Here is a 16,325-nt window from a genome sequence, read left to right as displayed (position 1 = left end):
TCTTAGCTCAGAAATTTCCACCAACAGCAACAAGCCATGACTGTTGCTGTGTGAATGGTTGATTACAACGTTCCAACTCAATTTAGGTCACAGTCAGTCATCAGGCTAGTATCTTCTAAATGTAAGATGCTATGTACACAGATTTGGAAGACAGAATTACCATTCTGGAGTAAAAATGGCAAGGCCGCTAGTTCATCAATACTGAACGCAATGTAATGTCTCCAGTAGTTAAGGGTCAAAGAACAATAGCATACCACTTGCCAAACAGCAACACATACATTTTTTGCATTCCTTAGTTACTTGTAGTCATAAATAACTAATATTTAACCATGTAGAATGTCACTTTGACCTCACACATAATGGCTTCATAGATTCTTTTAGGCAGAGTCCAGGGTCATTCATGCATGTTCATTTTCTCTAGTATTCTTTCACACTCTTGTCTTAACTTTAAGTTCCATCTCACTAACCACTATCAGAGCACACCTTGTGCAAGAATAAGTAGAACTGTTTCCTTATACATCTTCCATATTTATTCTGACAAGTCTCACCTCCCTACTCTCTAAAAGCAAGGATGTTCTTCACTTTCCATTCTCTATACCAATTTAGGCAAAATATCAGTTCCAAATGTAATATCCTGTTTTCAGCCAGTCCCAGATGGGACTGGAGCTCTTGTGCTTGACGTACCCCACTTCTGGACCACTGCAAGTCCTGTTTATCCCTCACTCTGCATTTTCACCAGGTACTGACCACACATGACAACTAATTCTGTATCCTAAAGCTAGGAATCCACTTTTTAACAACAATGAAAGTAAAGATAAAGGGACCCCTGACCTTAGGTCCAGTCGCGAACGACTCTGGGGTTGCGGCGCTCATCTCGCTTTACTGGCCAAGGGAGCCGGCATACAGCTTCCGGGTCATGTGGCCAGCATGAGTAAGCCACTTCTGGCAAACGAGAGCAGCGCACAGAAACGCCGTTTACCTTCCCACTGGAGCGGTACCTATTTATCTACTTGCACTTTGACGTGCTTTCAAACTGCTAGGTTGGGCAGGAGCAGGGACCGAGCAACGGGAGCTCACCCCATCGCGGGGATTCAAACTGCCAACCTTCTGATCGGCAAGCCCTAGGCTCTGTGGTTTAGACCACAGCGCCACCCGCATCCCTTTGACAATGAAAGTATAGGTTCTCATATTACCAGGTCTTTCATCAAACATACCATTTAAGCACTCAGCCCTGACACAGAATATGTTCAGCTTTTGCTTGAACCTAGTCCAGCGAAGAAACCTTTCATTAACCCCATGCCTGGAAAATCTGCCATTTCTTCCCTGTTGGCATCTATACTGGTAACTTTTGAAGCTGCTTGGGTACACTCGTTGCAGGCCTGATATCATCCGTCAACGGTTTCTGTCATTGTTAGTGACTGTTAGCGTCAGAGTTTTGGCCTTGACTGAAGCAGCCTTGCAGTTTCTCCACTTCCTGCTGGTAAGGTCACTGCCCAGGCAGAGTCAGGTCACGGGCTGCGCTTGATGCAAGCAGCCCTATCCATCTGCACAGCCCAACCCACCTGCTCCCTCTTTCCTTACAAATCTTCTGGAAGACGTTCCCTGCCACCAATCACTATGGTGTTCACACAATACACACAGAGATGTGGCAGTACTTGGACAGTAGTTTATGTATGCAAATAAAAATTCCATGAAGCCTGTTTCAGAGGTTGAAAACTTTGCAGATTTTCTGACTCACTATTATTTTCTAAATACATATAACTGAAAAGACAGTATGTGTGGAACCCAAGTGTCAGAAGCTGAAATGCTTGTAGACAACACAGCTCACAAAGGCAGTGGGTTAAAAAGCAAAGCCTTATTGGGCCATCTGGCTAACCCTCAGACATAAAAGAATTAAGATTCTACAACAAGGAACAGTTAGCAAAACAAAATCAAACAAATCAAGATAGAAATGTTCAAAGGATTTAGACAATTTGTAAATACAATTAAATTTTGGCATTTCATCATTGCAGTATTTTACCTGACTAAGCAGCCCGGGCATATAATAATTTACTGAACAAATGATAAGCAATCCTGTTTTGCTCCGTTAGTTGACTTCCTTCTAATTAGTGTACACACAGATGAGCTAAAACCTGTGGAAAATCCAAGTGTCAGCTTAATAAACAGTATTCTGAATGCTTTTGAGGCTGGGGTGCGCTCCCGCTGCTCGGTCCCAGCGCCTGCCAACCTAGCGGGTGCAAGTAGATAAATAGGGACTGCTTACCAGCGGGAAGGTAAACGGCGTTTCCGTGTGCGGCTCTGGCTCGCCAGATGCAGCTTTGTCACGCTGGCCACGTGACCCGGAAGTGTCTCCGGACAGCGCTGGCCCCTGGCCTCTTAAGTGAGATGGGCGCACAACCCCAGAGTCTGTCAAGACTGGCCCTTACGGGCAGGGGTACCTTTACCTTTACCTTTATACAGTTAGACAACAACAAAATAAAGTATTCTGTCTCGCGTTATGAGGAAGACCTATTTACTTATATATAAATTTTTTTTACAGAAATCCCAATAAAGCGTACAAGATTTATAAATCAATGAGGGTGATTGCACCCAAGTAGATGCAACATGAGAATGTAGAACTAGAATCACCATAGGCTACAGGAACACATGCAATCGGAAAGAGGAGTATTAGCATAGGATTGTTCTTTAGGAGTTCCGTAAATATGGCTGATCTCATAAATCAGTGACACTGATTATTACTCATACAAAACAAACAACCATTGTGGAACTAATATGATGCAAGTAGAAGAGCACATGCTTTGTGTGCAAAAGATGCGATGCCTGGCATCTCCCTGCCTCAAACCCTGGAGAGCCACTACAAGTCAGTGTGAACAGTATGAAGCTAGATGGACCAATGGTTTGAATAACACAACTTCCTATGTTCACAAGCTTTGCAACCTAAATGAGCTAGTTTTAGAAACTGTCTATGGGAAATCTTGATACCTCTTAAACATGAAGGTTTTAACAACAATATCCAAATTCAGAAGGTGCACCCAACCTTCTGTATATACATTCCAGAATACAGCACTGGAAAATGCCATTGCAGTTTTATGTCAGTTTCCTTAAGGATATTCTTTAAAGGTATATAATATTTATAAAGGCATTTAATATTGTTTTTTATTTATAAAAATCTGTATATACCAATTTGTCATAAATAGATATCAAAACCATAGAATAGAACCATAAAAAGTTTAAAACAGACATCACTTAACCTTTGTGGAAGGATGTTTTCTTAGCTGCCTGTATAGCCTGGTGGAATAGAAAAGTTTTCAGCAGGCATTTAAAAGTTGGCAAAGAAGTCACCTGCTGAATCTCTGTTGGCAGAGTATTCTACAGAACTGGGCCGATGACCCTACATACACAGTTTCTTGTTGTCAAATGAGCCTCAGCAAATTGAGGAATGGCCCATAAGGCTCCCACAGATTATTTCAATGATCAAGCTGGGATATAAGGGTTCAGGTACCCTGGACCTGAGGTACCCTGGACCAGAGTTGTTTGGGGCTTTGTAAATTAAAACAAGAATCCTGAACTTGGTAGTAGATGGGCAGCCAGTGCAGGTGTTTTAACAATGGTGTCACATGAGCCAGCTTAGCCCAGCGGTTTGATTGATTGACCAATGCATTGCTTGGATCCTGCAATCGCCCACAGCGGTTTGAAACCCGAGGGTAATACATGGCTTAAAAAACAACAACAGTGGTCTCACATGTTCTTGACCAGATGCTGCCATCAGCAGTCCGGCGGCTGCATTGTGCAGCAGCTGGAGCTTCCGAACCAGACCCAAGGGCAGCCCCACATTTGGACTACAAGTCACACTGAGGTATTGTTGTAGATTTAATTTAATTAGAAGGGCGGTCTAATGCTAAGACAGTACTACTGATAGGTCAGCTCTTTTGCTATATTAAAGACATCAACTTACCAGACATGAGGATAGGTCAATAATCTGTATGGAAGTGTATCACTCATGTCACTCATGTCACATTAGAGCAGGAATGGAGAATGTCAGGCCCAGAGGCCAATTGTGGCCCTCGAGGAATCTCCATCTGGCCCTTACTCTCGTCACTGGACTGTGATAATGGCTCTTGCCATTATATCTGACTTTATTAAGGCTATTAAACAAAAGACTTCGTTGCGCTACCCACTTTTGTCTCTGGCATGCAGCCCTGCAAGGCTGTCCACAAGAGAATGTGGTCCTCAGGCTGAAAGAGGTCTCTGCATCCCTACTTCAAAGGGCCTGATAAGATCCCTGGGGCATCAGCTTAGCAATCCTGCTCTATGAAGAAGAACCAATTCCAATAAGACAACTGCAGTTAAGTGGTACGTGCATTGTTTAAAGAAATAGATAAACAATGTAATACTATCCTATTCTAGTCATTAACATTCAGCGCGTGCAACCCTACAAGCCAATACAAGCCAATACAATACTGTACAATAGTCTCTGATTCAAGCAGCCTGGACTTCCTCCTTCACACTGCCTATGTACACTCTCCCACCTACTCTGCCCCCCGGGTTCAATCCCACTGCTGATTTGGAAAGCCATGTATACACGTTAGCCACCATCCACATCTATCCTGGGTTTTCTGTATGGGTTTTTCCCGAGCCAGCTTCAAACCAGCAGCAAGAAAGAACTACCTCACTGTATTTTAAGCTAGTAACCATGTGCACAGCCACTGACTACCACAGGCTACCCCTAATTAAGCCATCACTCTTGCTTGCTGTAGAGCCATGTAAGATGAAGAAATGAGACATGTGCCAAATTACCAAACACAGCATTTTCCGCAAGACTTCAAATGTTAAATTCCCAGAGCAGAAACAACATCTCTATTACTAAATCCTGACTTTTCTCGAAACTCTTGAAAAACCCACATTAAAATGACCCAAACCACATTTATAGCCTCACTGGGGGGGGGGGAGGGGAATATAGCCCACATACACAAAAGTCTCAGTTTGATATTCTTCTTTGTTATCTGTCTTTTAGTACCAAAAAAATGTACTTTGTACTAAACACAGTCATTGTAAAATGTGTTTTGAAAGGAAAACACACAGTATTCAAATATTTTATTCCAATTGCTACAGCAAGGATGTTATTTATAAGTGCTTAACAGCTAGGATAAGATTTTAAACATGGGCCTACAGAGAGATATACAATCAGTTATGATTATTGCAAAGTACCTTCATGAGTTTATAGGTGTAAAGTATGGTACTTTGATCTTCACTTGTATTGTCTGTTACATAAATGCTAAACAGTTATATATAGGTAAATCATTTATTTTTTTAAGGTAGAAAATCTCAGTTATAAACATAGTTCAGAAATTCACTTTAGGTTTGAAATTAGTAGTTAAAAGGTGCCTCAGTGAAATGCAATTAAATTTAGTTAAACAAAATAAGAGTTCTCAAAGAAAGTGATTTGAGAAGAAGAAGAAAGTGCAGTGAGAAGCACAAACAACAAATACCACAGGGCCAATTTGCAAATGAAAACCCAGTGTGTAAAGAAAAAAATCTCAGAGATGTGGGGCATCTCTCAGCTGCTTTTGTTCCTTTTCTTGACTGCTCTCATTATTCTTTTTGGCAGAACTGCAGCTTATGCAGCTGCAGACTTTCCCAATCCAATGCCTGCTGTTGCCCTTTCTTGACTGGGTAGCAAAGCAAAATCAACCAAAAACTGCACTCATGACGGACCCTAGCCAAAGCTGGCTACTTATCCAGCCTTCTCTGGAGAATGAATTCAGCTACAGTACCAACAGAACACATTTCACATCAGCCGATCAACAGAAACAGAACAGAACATCACTAAACTGAAATACTGCAAGGTAGTTCCAATCTGAAAGTCTATTGGGGGAAGGGGAGGGGAATTGAAAAGGACAATGAAGAGAAAGAGTGCTTTGATTCTCCACCCCCACCAGAGTATTGTAACTTTTCCAGAAGACTGAGAAGTATATTTGACAGTTAGAGAGAGAGAGAGAGAGAGAGAGAGAGAGAGAGAGAGAGAGAGAGAGAGCGCACCTCAAACCTAAGAACTATTAAAACTGTATTAAGAAAGCATGTTTCCAAGACGAGCAACTTAAGTGCACCTTAAATCCTTCTGGTGGGGTTCAAGTGAACATACTTAGCACAATATAAACCAAATACAACAATTTTCAAAAAGCGAGTTTTTTAAACAGCACTTATAAAGCAGTATAACATCAGAGGAAGCATTCACATTGAAGCCTTGCTGAGAAATGTGTTTATTTTGTCACAGCCATTGCCCCACATTACTCCAGCGGTCTTTCTAACTTGGAAGCCAGGCTGGGATAAGCTCATCTTCAGAATGCCAATGTTAACACACTTTAAGCACTCAACAGCTTTTTTCTTTTTTTTTTAAATTGACGCTGGCTTAACTGGCATTGGGAACAAGTATCAGCAATATTTGCCTTCACATATTCAAATTTCTCTCCAGAACCTTAGGACAGAAAGCTTTAAAGCTTGGGTTTCATGTTTTTTTGGAAGCCAAATCAAAATTAGATGCATTATTTGTCTCCACCCCTTGCAGTTCCTCACAAGTAATATTTATCAGCTATGGTAATCAAAACTTGTAAAACAAAAATTGAATACCTGCTAGAAAAACAATATACTGGAGCCAGGACTCAGCTGGTGATCAAAGATTGCCTGCAATACAAACTTTGGCGTAATCCTACAGAGCTGCATGGCTGAGTGCTGTGTGTGTGCGCAAGAGAGAGACAGAAACAGAGAACTCCTTGTAAGCTGCATCCCCTTTGTGGGAGACCGTGCAGGGGCCACATGCCTGCAGCAAGGCAGTGCCAGAAACAAAGTGAGTGCATCTAGAAACAAAAGTAGGCGGAGCAGTGGATGTGACTCCTACCTTTGTGGAGGCTACAATCCAGCCACGCAAGTCAGAGGTATATAGATACACACACACACACACACACACACACACACACACACACACAATACCTCTCTACATTCAGGCAAGCAAGAGACATTATCGCAATTCAAGGACACTGTTCAGCCAGGTGAAAGCATTCAGGAGGGGAAGGGGAAAGACCTGTGAAGGATGTGCTCTGAAGAAAGAGGGTGTGGCCTTTGGAGAGTTGGGAGGGCCCAACAGAGAGGATTATGGGTCAGCATTTGGCCCTAGGGGCTGAGGCTCCCCCATTCCTGGTTTATGCTCTTAGGGAGCGTATAGTTAGGCAGTGTTGCCACAGAAGAATTACACAGTCACTAGTTGGCAAGACTCTGACTGCCTTAAATTAAAGCTGGATGGTTTATTGCTAATAGTTAAATTAAAACCTCTGCTTCACCACAGATGCTGCCTCGATAGCAAGGTCAGAAAAAGATGAGGAGCAATTTCCATATAGATTGAACAACACTGCAAGATCAGATAGAATGTAGATGAGTCAATTCAAAAATGCAGAGGGAAATAAACAGTGTTTAAGAAACAAAGGAATTGTTGGAGAACATTAGTTTTGTGAAAGGTAATATGTGGTGACATGGATTCATTCCATTATTTGGGTTCAAAGGAGTAAAGAGGAAGTGGCAATCGCCTCCCAGCCTCTTTCTGCCAACCTTCCACTTGCAGGAAGTTGGGATCTATGCCCACATACAAATGCACGCTCTGGTTTAATGACTATCACTAGGACTATACTGAAGAGTGCTTTGACTTTAGCATTTACTAGTATACCGTAATTTACTGCACCAGCGCTAAGTAAGCATAATGCTTCATGAACCTTGTAAATAATGTTTTAAAGGGTATATAAACGCTTGAAAATGTCCATGTATGAATGTTTCAAGATCAGCAGTGATCTAGCATTTTAATTGTTCAAGATTAAAATTCTCAGCCCTCATTTCCCTTTGTTTCTGCTCATGGCAACGTTTTGTGTGCACAGGCGTTTGTTTTTTTAATAAACCTTTCATACAATCACGCATATGGAACCCTAATTTCTACTCCTTAAACTAATCTTGGTAACAGAAGAAAAGCACAGAAAAGATACTGTATATTAACTTGCAAATATTTAAGTTACCTAGGCAACTGCAATAAAGTACAGTGGTACCTCGGGTTACAAACACCTCGGGTTACAAACACTTCGGGTTATAGACTCCGATAACCCGGAAGTAGTACCTCAGGTTAAGAACTTTACCTCAGGATGAGAACAGAAATCACACGGCGGCAGCACAGTGGCAGCGGAAAGCCCCATTAGCTAAAGTGGTACCTCAGGTTAAGAACTGTTTCAGGTTAAGAACGGACCCCTGGACCTACCACTGTACTTGACAATGAAAGGAGGGGGGACACAGAAAGCAATATAGAAATTACATCAAGGAGGCAGATCCCCCTACCAATCTAGGTATTTAATTTAGGGATATGTATTCCCCCACACACTCCTTTCCCTTTAGTGAGTTCAGAATGATGTACATGAGATCATTCCCATTTTATCCTCACAACCACTCTATATTAGACAGCTTGAGGCAAGAGCTCAAGGTTACCAGATGAGCTTCTTATGGTCAGAGCAGGGCTTTGAACCTAGGTCTTCAAAGCCCACACCCAGCTTTCACTAAAAGCTACACCTAGGTTACTCTCCCCCACCCCAGTTAGAGTCCTTTATTGCTCACAATATATTTCTGTGCATTTTCTCTACAAGCATACTTCAAAACCATGCTCTCTTATGTTCTCACGAACATAACATAGGAAATGTGAAGTGGCATCCTAGATGTGCACATAAAACGAGGACTACTACATTCTTGCAATTATGGATTTATGAGATATATTTTATATATATTATTAGGATTCCAGGATGCAATATAGTTTACATAACTAAGTGTTGCTAGATTGACCCAACCACGTTGAGAACAAAGAAAGCAATCACTTTAACTATTGTTATACCATCCCATTTGTGCATATGACATATTTTTTGTGGAAAGCAACATGGTCCTTAAAAGCCTAGATGGACCAAAACCATTCACCCTCAAGACTGAAGCTATACAAGTTCTTAGGTCACCTTAAAACTACAAGAACAGAGAAACTGGTGCACTGCCACCCTGTGAAATCAAATACACAGCAGTGTTCCTTCAAGGTATTTGTTATAGAACAAAATATTGACAACAGGATTTCTGAAGCCACACCTCATATGCACAAGTCTTTCGGTTGTTTACATTATTTCAGTACCTTTTGAAAACTAATTGTTCATTAAGCTTAAGCTGCACAAGATTAAAAATTCAAGATGACAAGGCACAAAGTCTGAAATTTCTTGCCCATGCACGATTAGTATTTTTAATGGAAATACAAAGCTATATTTGGATCAACCTTTCTTTTTGAGGCATATTTTTAAAATAAATAAATAAATAAATATGCCTGGTTACAATATTTGCCTAACTTTGCTGGAAGGAGGATAGAAGCAATCTTTTGCAAAAGGAGTTAAATGTTATCTAAAATTTCATATACACTACACTGTATCATATGAACTGTATACCTTTCACAGAAGTACCATGAACTTTTAAACTTACAGAGAAGAGGTCAAAAGAGAGAGAATTGGAAAGAGGAAAAAAAATAAAGCAATAAGTGACTCAGCAATAAATAGATAAAAATTATTTAGATCACTCTTCCCCAACATGGAGCCCTCCAGATGTTCTGGACTGTTCATCCTGCACAGCTGCTCCAAATCCAGCACCCACATTAATGTTCTAATTGCTTAACTTTAGAAGCAAACACTATGATATTTTGTACATCTCAACAAAATCAACGTTTGTCTGCATATATAGAATCAAAATGCAGTTGATTGCTAAGATAGCAAAACTGGTGTAATAGGGTTTTTGAAGGTTTTCTGAACTAAACTGGTATTGAAGAAAGAGTAGCAAGGCACAACAAAATACACATTTTTAGTTCTGCACTTGAATATTTTATAGTGCTATTAAAATCTTAATTTCCAACACTTTTAATTAAAACACAAAGCGAACCTTTGCCAAATTTCAGGTTTTCCGCCTTCAAAGACGTTATGCTGTTGCAACTAAAAACAATGAGGCAACCAAATTACCTGCATTCTGTTCTTACAATCTGGGAGTGGCAACTTGTGATATTTGGGCTTTGCCCAAATGTGTACAGCAGCATTACATTTCCAAGAATACATACTTGTTTTAACTCACACCCAAACAGCTCCACGGAAAGGAAAATAAATAAATAAATCTCCAAATACTAAACACTTAAAAGTTTGTCAGCCATGAATGTGACCAAAGAACAGTGTGAATACTGTATTCATGACAGAAATTCTACAAAGCTTCTCCACTCTCAAACTCTCTGCCCAGACTATCATCTGCAAAAGTAAAAGCCCAATATAGTGAGGTCCAACACAAAATAGAATAGGATCTTATACTGGTCACAAAAACAGTCCATTTACAGAGTTTTTGCTCTACACTTCCTACCATTCATCTTGCTCTGGAACAATTTCCAGTATTCCAGCCATATTCTAAACGTTAAAGTATTTTCTTTTCGTCTCAAACAGAACCTTAATACATACTTAAGACCAGTACTTTTTTCTGGGGGGAGTCAGGGGTACGCATACCCCTAAACATTTTGTGAATCTAAGTTTGGCTTCATTGAGGGGCAGTATTTCAATATGAGTAGGAAAATGAGAGTTCCCCTAAAATTTTTTTAGAAAAAAAGGACTGCTTAAGACTATCATACATAGGTATTTTATACTGATTTGACAGTTGGTGCCTTCAGAATAGAGATAAGCAGGGATGTCCTAAAGTGTTTTCATCTGAATAAAGTGTTTCAGAAGTGGGGCAAGTGAGGAACCAACATGTACACCTCACAAAACTTCTACATAATGCAATCTGCAAGATAACTAAGTAATTTTAGGTAGTTGCACAGAGATTATCATTGCTTTTGGCAACAGTCTCCTATAAGCAATAGATCATTGTGTTCCTGGTGGCAAATTTTGATGTAGCTGTTCCTTAAAAAAATAAACTAAATTGGCTTAGCATGTAGCAACCAAGGAGTCTGACAGGTTCTATGCACCTGTTTGATTTCTCCAGTTTCCTGAGACACACCTTCAGTTGAGCAGGTGCAATTGTGTTCTGACAAGTCTTAAAAAATGGAGGAAGGAGATAGTCCTGACTAGCATCATTCCAGGTAACATTCAATTTACATAAATATCTGGGAACCCATTCAAATGTCAGGATTCACTGTACAAATTGCAAAAAGGTAAGGGTACCTATTAGCAAGCAGTCGCTACAACCACCAGCAGGACAGCAAAATGGAGCCCTTGGGATAGGGACTGGTATGCTGAATTTCAAAGTTTCATGCCGAAGCTGAGCTTTAGAACTTGTGCTGTAATAATATAGAATGAAGCGTCCCTGATGTGATTTGGGAGTGGATTTCCCAAGCAGATTTCCCTGGGCACCAGGTAACCACAGCTCTGGCTACGCCATATTTCTGGAATTAGAGGACAAGACTCTTCTTGATTCTCATAACTTCCCCACCCCTTGCCTTTTTACAACTTAAAGCTAAAATAGAAAGGTGTCAGGCTCTTGTTGTGAAATGGGAAAGGCAAAGAAAACTGTGACAAGTCTGTAGCAGCCTTTCCACTTGTGCAGTTCAGTTTAGGACTGAGACAAACTTGATATAGGCCACAAGTAAAGTGCTTACCCATGTAAACATTTCACACATGCCTATCTCATATACATGCATCTACCAAATGGAGAAGCACCTAGAATGACAGGTTCTGGGACACCTTTGTTCACTACAAAGCTCAGGAATGAAACTCACCAGGTGGTTTGGGAGCGCACACTGTAAACCTAATCTACCTCACAGGGTGGTTGGGGAATAAAATGTGGGTGGGATAAAGAAAATAATGCACACCACCAGAAAAGTGTGTGCAGAGGTCTAAAAAAAAAATGTAGTAAATACTTACAATTAGCTTGAGGTTACCAGCAGTGTACCCTCCCAGGCCTCTGAAAGCTTATGAGTACTAAACGCTACATGTGAGTGGTTTGTCCCATATGGCAAGTTGATATGAACAAGGCAGGCAGCTTCTAGAGTAGGTCTCCTTCCCATGGTGTCTTCCAGCCATTTACAACTACACAGGTGCCAGGGGCTAAGGCTTCCCACTGTCTGTGTTCTCGCGCCTCAAATCTAGAGTAATTTAAGGGCCGAGGGAAAGGCGCTTTGCACATGCTCAGAAACCCCTTTCTGAACTGTACTACAACTTCGCATCTTCCAGAGCGGAGACCAAGCATTGAAAACAGTCGAGCCCACCTCCCCCCCCCCCGCCAGCCCAAATCCTCGCGTCCCTCTTGCTCTCAAGTCACCCCTCCCGCTGACTAGCTTCGCGCGGTGCTGGAGGAGGGGCGAGATGGAGGCGTGTGGAAGCGCACGCTTCGCCCCCAAGTCGCTCCCCTCCTGGCCCGGGAGAGCTCAGGCACCTGCTGCCCTCGCCTGGCAAGCCAAGCTCCTCCCAGCCGGCTCTCTCTCTCTCTCTCGTCCTGCCTCACCTGTCCCGCGGGTCCACCCAGCTGGTGGTCTTGGTGGCGTGGTCGATGTAGTAGACTTTGCCGTCGTAGTCGCGAGCTTCCTCCCAGCCCTCGGGCAAAGGCAGCTCCTGCCTGGGCATCTCCTCCTCCTCCTTCTCCGCCGCCGCCGCCGGCAGCAGCAGCAGACAGACAGAGCGAGCGAGCCCGGCAGCGGCCCCATGCAAAGAGCTCAGCAACCCCCCGCCCAGCCCAGCAGCTGGCACGGCGGGCCGGGGCGAGGGGCCGCGGCGGGCCGCGGGGCGAGAGCGAGGCAGCCGGCGGGGCGGGAGCCTCGCATCCTCAGCCGGGCGGCCCTAGGGACGGGGGGGGGCCGGGGGCGAGTTGGAGTCCTCCAGGTGTTGCAAGCGAGCCGGAGAGCCCCGTCGAGCCTGGCTCTGCCCGTCCCCACCAGGAGCAGACCCGGCTCCCCTCTTTCCCCTTCGCCGGCAAGTTCCCTGGAGCCCGTGAGCTGCAAGGCCGGCGCTAGTCCTTCGACGGGGCCAAGCCCACCACGCTCTCCGCCAGGCTTTCTCTTGTGCCGCCAGCCGAGCTCCCTCTCCGTCGAATGGCTCCGGCGAGAGACGCGCACAATGCTGAGCCTGCCTCCCAGGTTCCTTCTGTCCCCTCCTCCTCCGCCCCTTCTCACGCCGGTGCTACTGTAATGCAGGTAGTAGAGCCGCCTCAACCTTACATGGCGCGCGCGCACACTCGCACGCAGAGGGGAATGTGTCGGAGGCGGCTATTAGCGCAAAGACGGCCAGCCCTCTGGAGACAAGCGCCGCCGCCGCCTCCTACTGCTCCTGCCTGGAGCGGGGAGCTGATAATCCACGGGGAGCCTTAGATACTCCCCAGCCTCTGGCCAGGTTGGGAGAACCTTCCCGAACCTGGAAGGAACGGGATGCGCGGGGGGGGGGGGGATCGCACGCAGCCCTCCCTCTCTGCGGCTAATGGGAAAGTTGCCCGCAGGCAACTGGAGAGGACGCGCTTCCCCACTGCCGGTATCTGCGGAGAGCGGGCGGGGAGTTCCCAGGCTGCTTGGGGGTCACTGAGGAGGGGGGAGGCGGTTCCCCCCCCCGCCGAGCATCTCCCTCTATGCGAAGTCTCTGAACTGAGAAGGAGACCTGAGGAGCCCTTAACGGGGCTGCCTCGTTGGCTCCGAGACAGGTTGTCGTCGAGGAAGCAGGCGGCACCAAGGAAACGGGGAAAAGGGAAGACACACTCGAGAGACGTCGGGACGGACGGCCCCTGTTGTCGGCCGAAGAGGGGGAAGGAGGTGCTGCCCCGACTTTATCCCGGGGAAAACATCGAAGAGCCGTGTGGCAACTCAACTTATTATTATTATTATTATTATTATTATTATTATTATTATTATTACCTTGAGCTTTGGGGTGCGACTCTCCACTTCAGCAAAGGACTGCAGCTTACCCCTACGCCTTAAAAAGTTGGTAACTTTCTTTCAAGGTGCCACAGGACTTTGTTTTCGCTGCAGCTATCCTCCGGGGAATTTTCCATATACCTTTCAGCAGACATACCTGGGAAATAAACTTATTTCATCAAAAATATCCATGTGATCAAAACTGTTAGTCTTGAAGACACTACATGGAAATTTTCCCAGCGAGCACCCCCACATTTCCAGATGTACAGCTGAACACACCCACCCACACACAGGAGCGCCAGCCTTGTGTATCACCACAAGCATGTGCCAAAGGATGGGGGGGGGGGTTCTGTATATCCTGAAAAATGACACTGATTTATAACTTAACACTGTTTATAAGTCCTTTCAATTTCACAGATCTTCAGGCTGAACAAACATTTTTTAAGCTGCCCATTTCATGGGAAGCTGCAAATGAAGTGGAAAAACTGAACACACTCAAGAATAGCATTTGCATTACCTATGCTCAGCTGACGGTGTCACACAAATGCAGCAAACTTTAAGATAAAACATAGGTAGGTAGTGTAAGCCATTATGCCGACCACAGATGCCATGGCAAGTGCATGACTCCACCAATCACAAGGATGCATCAGAAGAAAGCGCCTCTGCATATGGAGGAAGAGCACCAATAATGACCACGTATTTTGTTAGGATGTAGAATAGTTGCCCTTCACCTTGTCACTGCAGTTCTTGTCTCATAATAAAGCTGAACAATCTGATTTAGAACAGCTGTTAAGGTCCCTGTTGCCATTTGCCAACACCATTATTTTTTATAATAAATGTATTTTTCAACTCTGATAATAAAAGTTGATTCCTCCACTCTGACCTTGTAGTTCTTTTGGGTTTTTTTAATATTAAAGACAACGTTTTAATTTATTGCTTTCCCCACCCCCATGTTTTAAAATTCTGATAAGGCCCATCCATTTAAGTCAGTGGTTTCCAACCAGTGTGCCGTGGTACCAAGGTGCCTTGAATGATGGTCAGGGGTGCTGTGGGCAACAGTGGCCTCCACCTCTTGTGTCTCTGCCTCTCAAAGGCTTTTGCGGCTGTTCTTTGCAGCAGCCCTGGCTACAAGCTCCAGAGGCGAATGGTGCCGGCCAGGGGGTACTGGCTGCCAGATGCTGAGGCCGCCTTGGAGTAAGCAAGCAAGCGGCAAGGAAGCCCAGCCAGCCAGCCCTTGCTGTTGGGATTGGACAGACAAGTCCCAGCATAGCTGTCAACTTTTCCCTTTTTTTAAGGGAGAACCTATTCGGAATAAGGAAATTTCCCTTTTAAAAAAGGAGAATGTTGACAGCTATGAGTCCCAGGCACCTGGGGTAGTGTGAAGAGGCACCTCTCTACAGGGCAGCTCAGAAACCAGGGGCGTCGGCAGCTACCCAGAGGACTCCCAAGGCTGAGGGAACACTCCACAAGGAAGGGTGTTCAAAAAAGAGTGAGAGCCTGCCAGCTCTGCAGGCAAGGGGTGACATAACAGGGCTCCTGAGCCCCACAGGGGTGCCGTAGAAAGAATGTAGTTGCTCATGGGAGTTGTGGACTCAAAAAGGTTGAAAACCTCCGATTTAAGTGTATCTGATAGAATTAGTTGTGTTTTACAGGGATAGAATCCTATGAATGTTTACCCAGATGTAAGACCTGTCATGTCACTACACAGGAGCACAGTCTTAATTGTTCATCTTATCACTGACAGTCACAACAAAAGAATTCGACATTTTCAAAATATGTTTGATTTATGAAGTAATGGGTGACTATTGGCTCATGTACAAATAAAGCAGAGGGTGGATGATTCAGTGGTATAATAGTTTTTACCTATGTAAAAGGGAGTGTTGTTTACTATACAGAACAGGGAACTTGCTGTGAATTCCTAGCAACCTGCCACTGTGTGTAATGCTAAGTAGTTTAGCGTGCTATGAATGCAAATATCAACCTAGGTATACAACGGACAACCTAGACTCAATTAACTGTAGTTGTCATTTCTTGATTTCTATGTTTTCCTACAATAACTTAATTGTAATTGTCATTTCTGTATTTTCCACCAATTGATAAAGATATTATTGCTGCTCTTCCCTAGGCCAGTATGTTTTGCTTCTTCCCAAATTCTTTGTCTTTAAAACACTCCCAGGGAAACACACACCTCACCCCATTGAGGTGCTGTGGCAGAATGGAACAAAAGGATCTTCCTTCAGCAGTGGACAGGAAAAGGCACGCTCTGCTTACGTCAAGCCATAATGTTATGTGATTTGAAAACAAAACATCTATTTATTTAATACTGAATCTTCAAGGGCCAACATAGCATAATCTAAACAATCTCAGTAAGTTTTAATCCAGAGTTGTGGTTGTTTTTAACACAGGGGCACCTCCC

At 43.8% G+C, this 16,325-nt stretch overlaps 1 protein-coding gene across 1 annotated transcript in view; it reads right to left on the bottom strand.

The window, feature by feature from the left end:
* The window catches only part of WWC1 (WW and C2 domain containing 1), an 83,043-nt gene extending 70,277 nt beyond the window's left edge, over positions 1 to 12,766 (bottom strand). The window contains exon 1 of the mRNA XM_081899119.1: positions 12,517 to 12,766. Within this exon, the coding sequence (XP_081755245.1) occupies positions 12,517 to 12,635 (119 nt within the window). The 5' untranslated portion in view covers positions 12,636 to 12,766. The remainder of the gene's footprint in view (positions 1 to 12,516) is intronic.
* Between the last annotated feature and the right edge of the window lie 3,559 nt (positions 12,767 to 16,325).

Source organism: Podarcis melisellensis (genome assembly GCF_964234715.1).
Source record: "Podarcis melisellensis genome assembly, chromosome: 2".
Taxonomy (NCBI): domain Eukaryota; kingdom Metazoa; phylum Chordata; class Lepidosauria; order Squamata; family Lacertidae; genus Podarcis; species Podarcis melisellensis.
Note: the sequence above shows the minus strand (reverse complement) of the source record. Positions and strands in the feature narration are given on the sequence as shown.